At 44.7% G+C, this 15,841-nt stretch overlaps 2 protein-coding genes across 3 annotated transcripts in view; one reads left to right on the top strand and one right to left on the bottom strand.

Annotated features, from left to right (window-relative positions):
- NOXRED1 (NADP dependent oxidoreductase domain containing 1) overlaps window positions 1-5,524 on the top strand; it is a 21,013-nt gene extending 15,489 nt beyond the window's left edge. For both annotated transcript variants that reach the window (XM_073609124.1, XM_073609123.1), the window contains exons 6-7: window positions 3,725-3,938; window positions 5,016-5,524. In XM_073609124.1, coding sequence (XP_073465225.1) covers window positions 3,725-3,938; window positions 5,016-5,166 — 365 coding nt within the window. In that variant the 3' untranslated portion in view covers window positions 5,167-5,524. The remainder of the gene's footprint in view (window positions 1-3,724; window positions 3,939-5,015) is intronic.
- Window positions 5,408-15,841, bottom strand: part of SAMD15 (sterile alpha motif domain containing 15) — an 11,438-nt gene continuing 1,004 nt past the window's right edge. The window contains exons 2-3 of the mRNA XM_073609126.1: window positions 7,435-7,533; window positions 5,408-7,240 (exon numbers count right to left, since the gene is read on the bottom strand). Of these exons, the coding sequence (XP_073465227.1) occupies window positions 7,067-7,240; window positions 7,435-7,533 (273 nt within the window). The 3' untranslated portion in view covers window positions 5,408-7,066. The remainder of the gene's footprint in view (window positions 7,241-7,434; window positions 7,534-15,841) is intronic.

The raw sequence follows: 15,841 nt of genomic DNA, 5'->3' as shown, positions 1-15,841 counted from the left end.
CTGGGAGAAGGAGAATCAACAGCACACTGATCTTCTCAGTGAATGGCTGTGCAGCAGGGGCATGTCAGGACAAATCTGATAATTGAAGAACAGGCTGAGTTCCCAGCACAGCTAGAGAACTGACCATGTTGTGCTCTCCTGCTTAGTGTGGTCAGTTTTTAATAGGAAAGCGGAGGAACACCAGGGATTTCACACAAAGGAAGCAAAAAAAAGAGAGAACAGGATACTTTCTCATACAAGTACACGGTACAGGAGGCACATATCAGGAATTTGAAATGCTGAGGTAGCAAACACTTTAATTCCTCCTGCCGGAGCTCTGAATGGACCGTGATGCCCGAAGATCGGTGAGGGAGGCTCTCAGTCATGTGGCAAAATGGTTCTGATCACAAGTAGTTGGCTGTGAGCTGTCAGTGACAGCCTGGTCACAGTTCTGGAAGTGTGGATTGAGTGCATCCCAGAACAAGACAGCCACTCATATATGTAGAGGCTGGGTACGAAGGTCCACCCGCCCTGTCGCTGCAAATATACTCATTGCTGTCGTAAAGCTCTTAGAGAGACCCTGCCACTTTGCTTGTTAATTGCAAAATCTCTTTATCCACTTGAGAAAATTGACCATTCAGATGCGTTACAAAAAATATCAACAACGTTTTTAGGGCACATCTCTTACATCCAGCTTCTTTCCTCCTGCCGTTGGCAATTAACAGCTGTCAAAATGACAGCCGGGACACAGCAGGAGAAGCTATCAAAATGCAATCCACTCATGGGAAAAATGACATGCAGATAGTCTACAATTGTCATTGAGAAAATACAATGTATTCTTATATTGTATTTAGTATTTGATTTACAGTATATGTGTGTTAAGGTGCAAACTTTGATCTGCACATATCACTTAACCACTTCCCGCCCGCCATATAGCAATATGACATGCGCAAAGTGGTTGTGTAATCCTGACCGGACGTTATATAACGTGATCGGGATAACAAGCCAGGGCGCGTTGCATGGTGATCGATGGTGCTGTGTGTCAGTCTAACACACCGAAACACTGATCTCGGTAAAGAGCCTCTGACGGAGGCTCTTTACCAGGTGATTAGCTGTGTCCTTCTTCATCTTTTACTCCTTGCTTATTGTCGTTAAAGCTGGTGAAATGACCGCTACGTACCAAGTGCAGGGTTCAGGGGTACGCTACGTACTGAGAGCAGAGTTTGGGGGTGCGCCACGTACCCAGTGCAGGGTTCCGGGAGCGCCAAGTACCTAGTGCAGGGTCCAGGGGTGTGCTATGTACCGAGTGTAGGGTCCAGGGGTGTGCTGTGTACCGAGTGTAGGGTCCAGGGGTGTGCTGTGTACCGAGTGTAGGGTCCAGGGGTGTGCTGTGTACCGAGTGCAGGGTCCAGGGCTGTGCTGTGTACCAAGTGCAGGGTCCAGGGCTGTGCTATGTACCGAGTGCAGGGTCCAGGGGTGTGCTATGTACCGAGTGCAGGGTCCAGGGGTGTGCTATGTACCGAGTGCAGGGTTCAGGGGTACGCTACGTACCAAGTGCAGGGTTCAGGGGTGCGCTATGTACAGAGCACAGTTTTGAGGGGTGAGCTATGCACAGCGTGCAGGGTTTAGCTTTCTTTCACAGGCTGTCCATATCTCATTTCCACCCCTCCTCAGCTCTGACATCTGCACCACTCTCTCCCCTCACCTCTGCATGCATCTCCCACCCACCCCAAAAAAAGCTTGCTCTCATCTGACCTACCTTGCCCACTTTAGTACCTCCCAGCATTGTAGACGGCTCCACCTCTCTCTAACTTGCAGGGAGATCATTGGCCAGCATCTGCGCACCCGGGCACAGATGGAGATCAGTGTTTACCAAGTGATGCCCCATCCCACACTGCACCTCCATGAGTGTAGAGTACAGCTTCTGTGTTTACAAGTGACAATGAGGATCGGTGAGTGAAGGGCTAGAGCTGGAGGTGGCATAACAGAGTTCCGCCACTTTCCAGCTGAAAAAAACCCCTGGGTGCCAGGGTCACATGAAATGGCCTGTTGGGCCCCATTCAGCCCATAGGCTTTGTGTTTAACACATGTGCATTATGGAATAAACGTATGCTCTTTATTTACAGTGAAAAAAATAAAAAACACTACTTAAACTACAAAAATGCGGGGTTTTTTTTGTCTATAGATTCCATAGAATAAAACAAAATCATTTTTGCTAATATTGCCAAAAGAAAGCCTAGCGTTGTTATCTTCTTTATTGCCCATAGTGGAAATGTAAAAAATTGTTCTTGTCCATAAGAGTTGTACAGGTACGAGAGCTGAAATGGTTAAAGTCACCTCATTGACCACTTTATATTTTCCCCTCTATGGGGCTGGTCTTGGGGCTAATATGGGGGATAATCTTGCGCCCTCCATCACGTAGCAGCCAGTCTGTAGGCCAATCATCAATATGGAAGTTATAATCTGGAGAGTCATCAGGGCCCCGGAGCGCTCCTCGTAGGGTCATCTGTAACATAAGCTGTCTGCGTACTAAGTAGATGTTCTCAATGGTACAAATATGGCTGCTACTTGTCACTGCCTGACCATTGCATAGCTCCCAGCTGTCCCTGATTTTGGGGGATTGTCCCTGATTTGGAACAAAGTCCCTCTGTCCCTGATTCCTCCTCATTTGTCCCTCATTTTGATCTGATCGATATACCTGTATTAAAAATGCACGATTTATCTATCAAAAATTTTTCAGGGCTAAATCTTTCATTGAATTTCTAAATTGTTGCATTTATACATTTCAAAGGTTTTTTTTATATTTATTTAATTAGGAATGGTAGTGGGCAAAAAATAAAACACTTTTGGGTTTAACCAAACATTTTTTGTGTATTAGTTCTCCTTGTAAGGGGGTGTGGCCTATGAATACATACTTTTGCTAATAGGTGTCCATTTTCCCATCTCTGAAAGTTGGGAGCTATGCCATTGGCATTGTTCATTGGGTGATGCTAGTTCCAGGGCAGATACACACAGAAACGTCTGCCCTGGATCGAGCATTGTCCTTGGAGCCACTGCTGTGCTAATAGATTGTCAGTAAACTTCATAAATATGTCGATGTCTCCAGAGATTTCTGGATCCCAAGCCAAACTCTGGGCAAATAAATGATCTCCTGCAGTGGGGCGTGTTCGGATCCTAGTCCCAACTCGCCTGAGCAATCGCGTGTGTATGTTCAGCTGCGGGACGGGAAATGCCTCACTGCCTATGATTGGCGGTGTGCAGTGACAGCTTTCCTGGCAATATTGCTCAGGTCGGTTGGGACTAGGATCCGAACACGTCTGAACCCATCCCTACTGTGGACATGAGGATGCTGAGGGACAGCCCACTGCCGGATCGTGGGGGAGCGCCATCTGGGGGAGAGTGGAGGATCAGGTAAGCAAAACTGTTTCTCCTCTCCCCTGGACAAAACAAGCTATTAACCCCTACAGTATGGCCACAGCCTCACTGCAAAGAAATCATTTGGCCTTTAAAAATTAGGATCAGGGTTTTATATTGGAGGAGCGGAATTTCTGAACACAAATCTACAGAACTTGGACCCACTGTTGTTTTGTTCCCATGTCTGGCCTAAGACAGCAGCTTGCAAACAATGCAGTGCCTTATATGGCTGCTGGTGTGTGCGATTCTACAATTGTGTGAGGATTTATTAATGTATTACACTTATTTAGTGATCCTGTAAGATAATGTAATAACTATGTGCTCCACCCAGGAGGCGTTTGCATTGTCAGCCATTTCATAGAGCCTGTACTGTATGCCATCCTCAATCTGTGCACATCACATGATCTGTCACATGACCAGGCCGTGAGCATCCTGAATAGCCTCATCCAGCAGCAGGTGACATCGGGTGAATCTTCCTTAGGAGCCGGCTTTACAAGCGCCAACTTTGTGAGCAAGGCGTTTGTAGCATCACTTTCTTCAGACAGGTGAGCCGGTCTGACAGGTGAGCGTGAGCCAGTGTGACAGGTGAGCGTGAGCCGTGTGACAGGTGAGCGTGAGCCGGTGTGACAGGTGAGCGTGAGCCGGTGTGACAGGTGAATGTGAGCCAGTGCCCGTTGTGACAGGTGAGTGTGAGCAGGTGGTGTGACAGGTGAGTGTGAGCTGGTGTGACAGGTGAGTGTGAGTCGGTGTGACAGGTGAGCGTGAGCCGGTGTGACAGGTGAGCGTGAGCCGGTGTGACAGGTGAGCGTGAGCCGGTGTGACAGGTGAGCGTGAGCCGGTGTGACAGGTGAGCGTGAGCCGGTGTGACAGGTGAGCGTGAGCCGGTGTGACAGGTGAATGTGAGCCAGTGCCCGTTGTGACAAGTGAGCATGAGCCGGTGTGACAGATGAACGTGAGTCGGAGTGACGGGGTCACGATCGTCTATGACCGGGGTCTCCAAAATTTCTAAACAAAAGGCCAGTTTACTGCCCTTCAGACTTTAGGGGGGTTGGACAGTTAAGAGTACAAAAAGTCCTGGCATCAGTGGGAGAAAATTCCATCTTTGGTATTAGGGGAAGAAGTAGTGCCCTATCATTGTTATCAATGGAAGAAATAGTACCCCATCTTTGGTGTCAGTGGGAAGAATAGTGGCCCCTTGTCAATGTCCGTAAAAGGAATAGTGCCCCATTGTTGGTGTCGGTGGGAGGAATAGTGTTTCATCTTTGGCATAAGTGGGAGGAACAGTTTCCCATCTTTGGCATCAGTGGGAGGAATAGTGTCCCATCTTTGGCATCAGTGGAATGAATAGTGGCCCCTTGTTGATGTCTGTAACAGGAAGAGTCTCATTGTTGGTGTCCGTAAGAGGATTAGTGCCCCAAGGGCCAGATAAAGACAAGCGGAGGGCCACCAGGCAGCAGTTTGGGGACCACTGGTCTTTTGCATGAAGGAGCTTTGGGCATCTTGAATGTGAAGGTCTGACTCGAGAGCTGTCTTTTTTGCCTATATTAACCAATCATATTCTCTTTTTACACTGTTCAGTTATGACACGTATTATAATGACGTTCTCTCTGGGCTCTGTGCAGTCGGTTTCCTAGGTTTGATCTGAGCAGTGTCCAGATGAAGGAGACTCCACTGAGTCAGCACCTTGCAGGCTCTGCCCAACTCCGAACACAGCTGTCCTCTCTATACTGCACCATCTTTCATGCGGACACTCAGCAAGTACACCTCTCGTGACTGAGGACACATATGTACCAAGCTATGGCCATTTACTACCGTGCTGTACAATCCAATCACACTGTGCAACCTTCTGTCTGCCGGCACCCAGCAGGTACACTTCTCAATGAGGAGGATACATATGTACCAAGCTATGGACATTTATTACAGTACCACCAACTATGAAACCCAGACTGTTGTCCCTGCTCTGTGCGAACCTGATTTTTTTTTTTTTTTTTTTAACTGTTACAGATGTATGTAGTAAATGTTTCATAACATTTTTATTGTGTCTGGATTATTGTTGTAAGAAAGCCTCTGCTGCATTAAACATTCAGTACAAATTACAGGTACTCCATATACAGTTGTGTTCAAAGTAATAGCAGTCCAACATCACTTAACCAGATCAGTCACTGTTTTTGGTATAAATTATATTTCTAAATGGCAAATAATTTACTAGTAGGAGTAATAGAAAACCAACAATCATGACATGCATGCTGCTGATTCTGTGTAATTGAATTATTAATTGAAAGGCGCGTGTTCAAAATAATAGCAGTGTGTTGTTCAATTAGTGAGGTTATTCAGCCTGGGAAAAAACAGGTGGCCCTCATTTAACTGTTTTACAACCGCCCCATAGCAGATTTACTGCTACAGGGCAGCCGCTCTGTGTAGAATCACATTTATACAGTATCTCACAAAAGTGAGTACACCCCTCACATTTTTGTAAATATTTTATTATATCTTTTCATGTGACAACACTGAAGAAATGACCCTTTGCTACAATGTAAAGTAGTGAGTGTACAGCTTGTATAACAGTGTAAATTTGCTGTCCCCTCAAAATAACTCAACACACAGCCATTAATGTCTAAACCGCTGGCAACAAAAGTGAGTACACCCCTAAGTGAAAATGTCCAAATTGGCCCATAATGTCAATATTTTGTGTGGTCACCATTATTTTCCAGCACTGCCTTAACCCTCTTGAGCATGGAGTTCACCAGAGCTTCACAGGATGTCACTGGAGTCCTCTTCCACTCCTCCATGACGACATCACGGAGCTGGTGGATGGTAGAGACCTTGTACTCCTCAACCTTCCTTTTTGAGGATGCCCCACAGATGCTCAATAGGGTTTAGGTTTGGAGACATGCTTGGCCAGTCCATCACCTTTACCCACAGCTTCTTTAGCAAGGCAGTGGTTGACTTGGAGGTGTGTTTGGGGTCGTTATCATGTTGGAATCCTGCCCTGCGGCCCTGGTTTTAAAACAGAGAAGCTAATGATAAAATGTAATGGCTTGAATGTGAACAAAATGGCTGCTACACACACCACTATTGGTGAGCCCAGTACGCATGACCATCACAACAGGTACTCTATAGTGTTCTCTACATTACATATTACAGGCACTCTATAGATTCTGGGTATTACATATTACAGGTACTCCATAGTGTTCTATACATTACATACTACATGTACTCCATACACAGCTGACAGTTATAGTGTTTTGTGCATTGCGTGAACAAATCTAATGGAGACCGTGATCTATAATAATCATGTATGATAAGCATAATGAGTTGGGGACAAGCAGGTAGCAATTGGTTGTAGTGGGAGAGTAGACATTGATCCTAGCCCCTGCTCCAGGTTTATTTGTTTATTTGATAGTAATGGAGATTGGAAAGTGGTCTCTGATCACAGGATTTTCCCCATAGTTATGTTGGTGATGGGGGTGGAGGAATGGTCTCTGATCACAATCTCTGCTCCAGGATGGATTGGTTGTTGGTGATGGAGGTGGAGGGATGGTCTCTGATTGCAGACCCTGCTCCAGGATGTATTGGTTGTTGGTGATGGAGGTGGAGGGGTGGTCTCTGCTCCCAAGCTCTGCCTCAGGAAGGATTGGTTGTTGGTGATGGAGATAGGGGGAATGGCCTCCAATCATAGGCCCTGCTCCAGAACAAATTGGTTGTAGGTGAGCAGGTCATGGTTAGCTCCGGTCTGAGATTTCTGCTCCAGGAAAAGCCCCATGTTATCCCTTCGGGGCAGAGATACGCTGCGGATAAAGGCCGGCTCGCTGACACCCAGTAGATCTCTCACCAGTTTAGCAATGGTCTGTGGAAAGAACAGAAGGTGATTTTTGCATTCACAGATTTATGAAACAAAGTGCAACAACCACAAGGATGGGACAAGGATGCTGCCACTTCATGGAAGATTTATGGGGGGAGCTGTCAATCAGTGGAAGATCTGTGTGTATGCACAGTCCATGGGGGGACAAGGATGACATGCTGCGTTTGTTCCAAACTCACCTTCATGTCCTGAAAGTCGGTGACTCCCATCTGTGGCAGGGTGGAACATGTGACATGGATGAGTTTGCGGCCATTGATTCCATTGTCCGTGAAGCACACCTGGAATGATAGACAGAGTTACACACAGGCCATGATATGCTCTATACAGAGGCATAGCTTGAAGCTTGTGGGCCCCGATGCAAAAGTTGACCCCCCCCAACTACTTCCAATGTGTGTGTGCAGCTACACCCACCGCACACCAAGATACTCAAAGTGGCTTAAGAATTTTGAGTTCCCAGAGTTCCTCTTTACATCAGAGGACAAGGATCACCGCTGGAGAATCAGAGGACAGGGACCCCTGGCAGGTCACTTGGCAGAGATCCTTTCCCATCCCAGCACTGTATACAGCTCCCCCCCCACTACACAGGGCTGAAATCACATTCCTTTACACACAGTCTGTCAGGGTTCACGGGGTGTTTCTGGCTTTTATGTTGCTCTTCTGACCTGTGAAATTCTCTGGTCAGTCACGCTTTTGCCACTTCCCCACTCACCTGTAGGAGCAGAGCGCTGCCCCCAGGACAGAATATGGGCGGGCATTCTGCCCTGCCACTTCCCGATTCGCCAGTGGTGCACTGGGCGCATAAAAGTTTGGTGATGGTGGGCATGAATACAGGTGCATCTCAAAAAATTATAATATCATCAAAAAGTTAATTTATTTCAGTAATTCAATTCAAAAAGTGAAACTCATATATAATATAGATTCATTACATACAGAGTGATATATTTCAAGCATTTCTTTCTTTTAATTTTGATGATTATGGCTTCAAAATTCAGTATCTTAGAAAATTAGAATATTACATAAGACCAATAAAAAAAGAATTTTTAATACAGAAATGTTGGCTTACTGAAAAGTATGTCCATGTACAGTATAGTATGCACTCAATACTTAGTTTTGCATAAATTGCAACATCAATGCGGCGTGGCATGGAGGCGATCAGCCTGCAGCACTGCTGAGGTGTTATGGAAGCCCAGGTTGCTTTGATAACGGCCTTCAGATCGTCTGCATTGTTGGGTCTGGTGTCTCTCATCTTCCTCTTGACAATACCCCACAGATTCTCTATGAGGTTTAGGTCGGCGAGTTTTCTGGCCAATCAAGCACAGTGATACCATGATCATTTAACCAGGTATTGGTACTTTTGGCAGTGTAGGCAGGTGCAAAGTCCTGCTGGAAAATGAAATCAGCATCTCCATAAAGCTGGTCAGCAGAGGCAAGCATGGAGTGCTCTAGAATTTCCTGGTAGAGGGTTGTGCTGACTTTGGACTTGATAAAAACACAGTGGACCAACACCAGCAGATGACATGGCTCCCCAAATCATCACTGACTGTGAAAACTACATTGGACCTGATGCAAATTGGATTTTGTGCCTCTCCACTCTTCCTCCAGACTCTGGGACCTTTATTAGTAAATGAAATGTAAAATTTACTTTCATCCAAAAAGAGGACTTTGGACCACTGAGCAACAGTCCAGTCCTTTTTTTCTCCTTAGCCCAGATAAGACGCTTTTGATGTTGTCTCTGGTTCAGGGGTGGCTTGACACAAGGAATGCGACAGTTGTTGCCCATGTCCTGCATACATTTGTGTGTGGTGGCTCTTGAAGCACTGACACCAGCCGTAGTCCACTCCTTGTGAATCTCCCCCAAATTCTTGAATGGCCTTTGTTTCCCAATCCTCTCAAGGATGCAGTTATCAATGTTGCTTGTGCACCTTTTTCTACCACACTTTTTTTCTTTCCACTCAACTTTCCATTAATATGCTTGGATTCAGCACTCTGTGAACAGCCAGCTTCTTTAGTAATGACTTTTGTAATTTAACCTCCTTGTGGAAGGTGTAAATGACTGTCTCCTGGACAACAGTCAAATCAGCAGTCTTCCACATGATTGTGTAACCTACTGAAGCAGACTGAGAGATGATTTAAAGGCTCAGAAAACCTTTACAGGTGTTTTTAGTTATTTACAATGGGGAAAAGAATTATTCGATCCCCTGCAGATTTTGTAAGTTTGCCCGCTTACAAAAAATTTTTTATCATAGGTGTATTTTAAATGATAGAGACAGAATATCAACCAAAAATCCAGAAAACACACAATACAAATGTTATAAATTGAGTTGCAGTTCAGTGAGTAAAATAAGTATTTGACCTCCAAGCAAAACATGACTTAGTACTTGGTGGAGGAACCCTTGTTGGCAAGCACAGAGGTAAGACGTTTCTTGTAGTTGGTGACCAGGTTTTCACACATCAGGAGGTATTTTTGTCCACTCTTCCTTACAGATCTTCTCTAAATCCTTGAAAGAGAAGTAAAGGATTTTTGCAGTTTTATACTTACCTATATGGATGCTGCATCTGTCCCCCGGCGCCTCTGCACTGAGAGCCGAGTGATCGAACACCACCGAACGCTCGGTTTCCAGAGCTCCGTGAGCAGAGAGCTGAAGACTGTCAGTCACAGCCCTCTGCTCTGCCCCCTCCTCGCTCACTGGAGCGCTAGGCTGTGGAGGGGGCAGGGGCGGCCAGCTCAGGCTCTCAGTGGTTCGCTGGGTGTCAGTCCAGGCACCTGGCGGATCCAGACTTTATTGTCGCGATGACGCGGTGCCTGGACTGACATTCATGATGTTAGCAGAGAGTGGACTTCAGCCCGCTCTCTGCTAAAAACAGGTCACAAGAGTGCAAAACGAGTTGCACTCCTGTGATCCATAGGAGAAGTCCAACCAAACGAGCTTTGGCTGGACTTCTCCTTTAAGGTTTCTTGGCTGTCGCTTGGCTACTCGAAGTTTCAGCTCCCTCCATACATTTTCTATAGGATTATGGTCTAGAGACTGGCTAGGGCACTTCATGACCTTATTGTGCTTCTTCTTGAGCCACTCCTTTGTTGCCTTGGTGGGATGTTTTGGGTCATTGTCATGCTGGAAGACCCATCCATGACCAATCTTCAGTGTTCTGGCTGAGGGAAGAAGGTTCTCATCCAAGATTTTACAATACATGGCCCCGTCCATTGGCCCCTCAGTGTGGCAAAGTCTGCCTGTACCTTTAGCAGAGAAACAGCCCCAAAGCATAATGTTTTTACGTCCGTGCCTGACTGTAGGGATGGTGTTCTTAGGGTCATAGTCAGCATTTTTCTTCCTCCAACCATGGCAAGTCGGGTTAATGCCAAAGAGCTAAATTCTGGTCTCATCTGACCACAGCACTTTCTCACAATCCTTCTCTGAGTCATTCAGATGTTCATTGGCATGACTGTACATGTGCCTTCTTGAGGAGGGGGGCCTTGCAAGGGCTGCAGTATTTCAGACCATGGCTGGGTATTGTGTTACCAATGGTTTGTTTTGTTACTATGGTCCCAACTTCCTTGAGATCATTCACAAGCTCCTCAAGTGTAGTTCTGGGTTCATACCTCACTTTTCTCATGATCATCATTCCCCATGAGGCAAAATATTGCATGGAACTCCAGCCTGAGGGTGATTGATGGTTATTCTGTATTTCTTCCATTTGCGAATAATCACTCCAACAGTTGTTTACTTCTTACAAAGCTTTTTCCAGGTGGTCTTGTAGCCCCTTCCAGCCTTGTGCAGGTCTACAATCTTATCCCTGATGTCCTTTGATAGCTCTTTGGTCTTGCCCATGATGGTGAGGTTTGAATGAAAGAAAGATTCTGCGGACAGTTGTCTTTTATACACATAATGAGGAGTTGTTAGGAGAACCTTCTTAAAGTGGTTGTAAACCCATTACAACTTTATGCTACAGGTAAGCCTATAATAAGGCTTACCTGTAGCTATCCAGGATATCTCCTAAACCTGCACAGTTTAGGAGATATCCCCTGTGCCCTGCATGTGCCGATGACATCGGCACATGCGCACTGGGGCAAAATGAAGCAATGGCACTACAGTCTTTGTGCCATTACCGGCGGCTCCCGCTCGCATGCGCGGGAGTGACGTCATTGCGGCTCCGGCGCTGTGATTGGCCGGAAGTAACCCCTGGGAGAGATGTTGCTATGCATACTAGCTCACTATGCCTTTGTCTTGCAGGGGTTTTTTTTTTTTTCCTTTTACACGGGTTTACAACCACTTTAAATTGACAGGACTAATCTGTGTACCACATGAGCACATACTGTAGCCAGTCTGTGGGAGCCAGAATTATTGTTGGTCGGTAGGGGATCAAATATTTATTTTACTCACTAAACTGCAACCCAATTTATAACATTTGTATCATGTTTTTTTCTGGATTTTTGGTTGAAATTCTGTCATTATAATTTAAAATACACCTATGATAAAAAAAAATTATAGACCAGTCTATAGACTCTGTAGATCTGAGGGGAAGATAGAAATGAGGGGAAGCTCTGCTGATTTCTATCATCCAATCATGTGCAAGCAAAAATGCTGTTTTTTATCTTCCTTGCATGTCCCCCTCGGATCTACAGCGACTGCACTTCCAAGTGCACAGTGGACTTGCCTTTAGTAAATAAACCCCTATAAGTCTACAATATTGAACTTTTTCACAATATTCTAATTTTCTGAGATACTGAATTTTGGTAAGCCATAATCATCAAAATTAAAAGAAAAAAACGCTTGAAATATATTGCTCTGTGTGTAATGAATCTATATAATATACGAGTTTCGCTTTTTTTATTTGAATTACTGAAATAAATTAATTTTTTGATGATATTCAATTTTTTTGAGATGCACCTGTATAGTGGAGGTTAGGATAAGAGAGGAAGTGTGTCACGTGACTTTCAAACCCCCCAATAGAGCTGGGCTTGTCATACAATATACATGTAAATAATATTCCCTCCTATGAGCCTCCGCTGCGGCCTATATGAAGGTAGGGGCCTGGAGCTGGAGCTCTAATAGTCCCTACATTAATCCAGCCCCTTTCTTCCCGTCCCCCTACTATGCAGAAGTCTAACGGTTATATGGCCCCCCTAAACAGGGAGTGGGTTGCTCAGGGATGATGTGGCTGAACTTATTCTATTTGTTGAATCTCTGTAGACCTGGCCGATTTACTGCTATGAAAAAAAAGCAGTGCTGTTGTGTTTTTCTTGCCTTTTTATTTTTTTACATTTTTCATTTTTGACCACAAATGTGGATTTAGTTTTGACTACAATGCTATTTAGTTTTAGTCATATTTTAGTCATCTGAATTGTTTTAGTTTTAGTCGACTAAATAACATAAGATTTTAGTCTACGAAATCTATAGTAGATGTATTAAACTAAAATGTAATGACCGAGATTACATACCTGTAGGGTTGCCACCCGTCTGGGTTTCACCCGAACAGTCTGGGTTTTGAGTAAGGTGCCCGGGTTTCAGGCCGCCTGAAACCCCAGTCAGCCGAGACTGGGTGGCAACCTTTAATGAACGACCGCACTTATGTGAATTCAGTGCGGCTAGTCATTGTGGAACTGCAGGGCTGCCCATGACGGGTGTGTACCCTGTGCCAGTGCACATGCGCACGTGACCCCCTCTGGACCAGCTCTAGCCCAAAGGGGGTCACGGAGTGTGTGCCCTGTGCGCTGTCACGGGCGGCCCTGCAGTTCCACAATGACTGCCCGCACTGAATTCACATCAGTGCGGTCGTTCATTAAAGGTTGCCGCCCGTTCCCAGCTGAATTGGGCGGCCTGAAACCCGGGCACCCGACTCGAAACTCGGAAGGGTGGCAACCCTACAGGTATGTAATCTCAGTCATTACATTTTAGTTGATTAAATCTACTATAGATTTAGTCGACTAAAATCTTATGTTATTTAGTCGACAAAAACTAAAACAATTCAGATGACTAAAATATGACTAAAACTAAATGGCATTTTAGTCAAAACTAAAACCAAATCAAGATTTGTGGTCAAAAATGAACACTGGTAATGAAAAATGTAAAAAAATAAATTAAAAAAGGCAAGAAAAACGTAGAGTACTGAAAAATTTCCGCAGCAGTAAATCAGAAAGTTTTACAGAAATTCAACAAATAAAATAAGTTTAGCCACATCATCCCTGAGCAACCCACTCCCTGTTTAGGGGGGCCCTAAAACCATTAGACTTAGGGGGGTAAATGTAAATATGTTGCTCCTTTGGGTTTTTTTTTTTTTTTAAGTATTTATAACTTTTGAAAAGTGTTGCTTTTCTAAACAATGAGTTGATATTTTGGGCTCTGTCTCTTAAAATGTCCACAAAAAAAAATACAATATTGTAAGATATCATAAATGGGGGGGGGGGTGTATGACACATCTGCATTGTAAACATATTGGTTCAATGGGAGATTTTGTTTCTTGACCCATTTAGAAGTATTGCAAAAATGTCACTTTGTAACCAATAGGTTGGTAATTGGGGCTCTGTACCTTTAAATTTCCACAGTGCAATCATACAATATTGTAGGATATCATAAGAAGGGGGGGGGGGTGGTATGACACATCATCATTGTAAACGTATTGGTCCAATGGGAGATTTTGTTTCAGACCCATTTTGAAGCATTGCGAAAATGTCGGTTTATAACCAACGGGTTCATATTTGTGGCAGAATGGCGCGGCGACACGATGTTATGTTACGTCGCTTTGCCCTGTGGCCACTAGGGGCCCACTGCTCACCCCTGGAGCCGATGCGAGTGCCCTGTGGGTGCGATGACCCTGGGCTCCCGCGATCGCTCATGACACAGAGAGAACCGGGATCTCTGTGTGTAAAGACAGAGATCCTGGTTCTCTGAGGGGAGAAGTTATTAATGCCAATGGTCCCAAAAATGTGTCAAAAGTGTCCGCCATAATGTCACAGTCCCGATAAAAAAATTGCAGATCGCCGCCATTACTAGTAAAAAAAAAAAAAAATAATAAAAAGGCTATAAATCTATCCCCTATTTTGTAGACGCTATAACTTTTGCGCAAACCAATCAATACAGGCTTATTGCGATTTTTATTACCAAAAAAATTTGTAGAAGAATACATATCGGCCTAAACTGAGAAAAAAAATTTGCTTTTTTTTTTTTTTTTTTTTTTTTTTAAAAATGGGGATATTTATTATAGCAAAAAGTACAAAATATTGTGTTTTTTTCAAAATTGGTGCTTTTTTTTGTTTATAGTGCAAAAAATAAAAACCGCAGAGGTGATCAAATACCACTAAAAGAAAGCTCTATTTGTGGGGAAAAAAAAGGACATTAATTTTGTTTGGGTACAGCGTCGCACGACCGCGCAATTGTCAGATAAACCGACGCAGTGCCATATCGCAAAAAACGGCCTGGTCATTCAGCAGCCAAATCTTCTGGGGCTGAAGCGGTTAAATTTCCACAATAAAATCATACCATATTGTAAGATATCATAGAGGAGGTATTTGGGGCTCTGTATCTTTATATTTCCACAATAAAATCATACCATATGGTAAATGTCATAGAGGGTGATGTATGTGTGACAACTCTGTGTGATCGTTATTTTATATATTGCGCCATCCAGTTTTTCTCTGTTGAATATCCAACCATAAAAACGTATCTGATAGCATGACCACCGATTTGGAACTGTCTGATGGCTTGACTCCAATTACAGAGAGGGGGTCACCTGTTCTAAAGTAGGGGGGCAGGAAGAAAGGGGTCCGGATTAACGTAGGGGCGATCAGAGCTCCAGGCCCCTACCTTCATATAGGCCCAGCCACCCAAAAAAGAACAGGCCGCAGTTGGGCCTCGTAGGTGGGAATGTTATTTCTATATATATTGTATGACAATCGGGGGGGGGGGGGGTTGGGGGGTCACGTGACACACTTCCTCCATTCCCCTAACCTCCACTATACAGGTGCATCTAAAAAAAAAAAAAAACTGAAGATCATCAAAAAGCTAATTTATTTCAGTAATTCAAATCAAAAAGTTTCTTTTAATGTTGATTATGGCTTACAGCAAGTGCAAACCCAAAATTCTGTATCTCAGAGAATTAGAATATCTCTGTGTAATCATTATTTTATATATTGCGCCATCTAGTTTTTCTCTGTTGAATATCCAACCAAGAAAACTTTTCTGACAGCATGACCCGGTGGCGGCTGGTGTTATTTTTATTTTTTTTGGAGGCGGGGCGGTAATAATGCACCTACAGCCACAAACCCCCCCCGGTCGGTCGATCAGGTTAAATGCACCCCCCAGTTGGTCGGTCGGTCGGCCCTGCATTCACCCCCCCCCCCCCCACTATGGCGTGGGTAGTGCTTCCCTCTGGGCGACTGCTTCCCCTGCATCTCGGCGGCCATGTGTCTCCTCCCTCCTGCTCCTAGGCCAATAGGATCGCGTCTCAAGAAGAAATGGGTCTCAAGACCCGCTTCCTGATTGGTCCGGGAGGAGAATCAGAAAGACAATAACGAATATTCATTTGCTATTGTCACACAACTGGGTGAGCTTGGGGATCTGCACCCTGAGCCCACCCTTTTTTTTTTTTAAA

Source organism: Aquarana catesbeiana, linkage group LG13, assembly GCF_042186555.1.
Source record: "Aquarana catesbeiana isolate 2022-GZ linkage group LG13, ASM4218655v1, whole genome shotgun sequence".
Classification (NCBI taxonomy): domain Eukaryota; kingdom Metazoa; phylum Chordata; class Amphibia; order Anura; family Ranidae; genus Aquarana; species Aquarana catesbeiana.
Note: the sequence above shows the minus strand (reverse complement) of the source record. Positions and strands in the feature narration are given on the sequence as shown.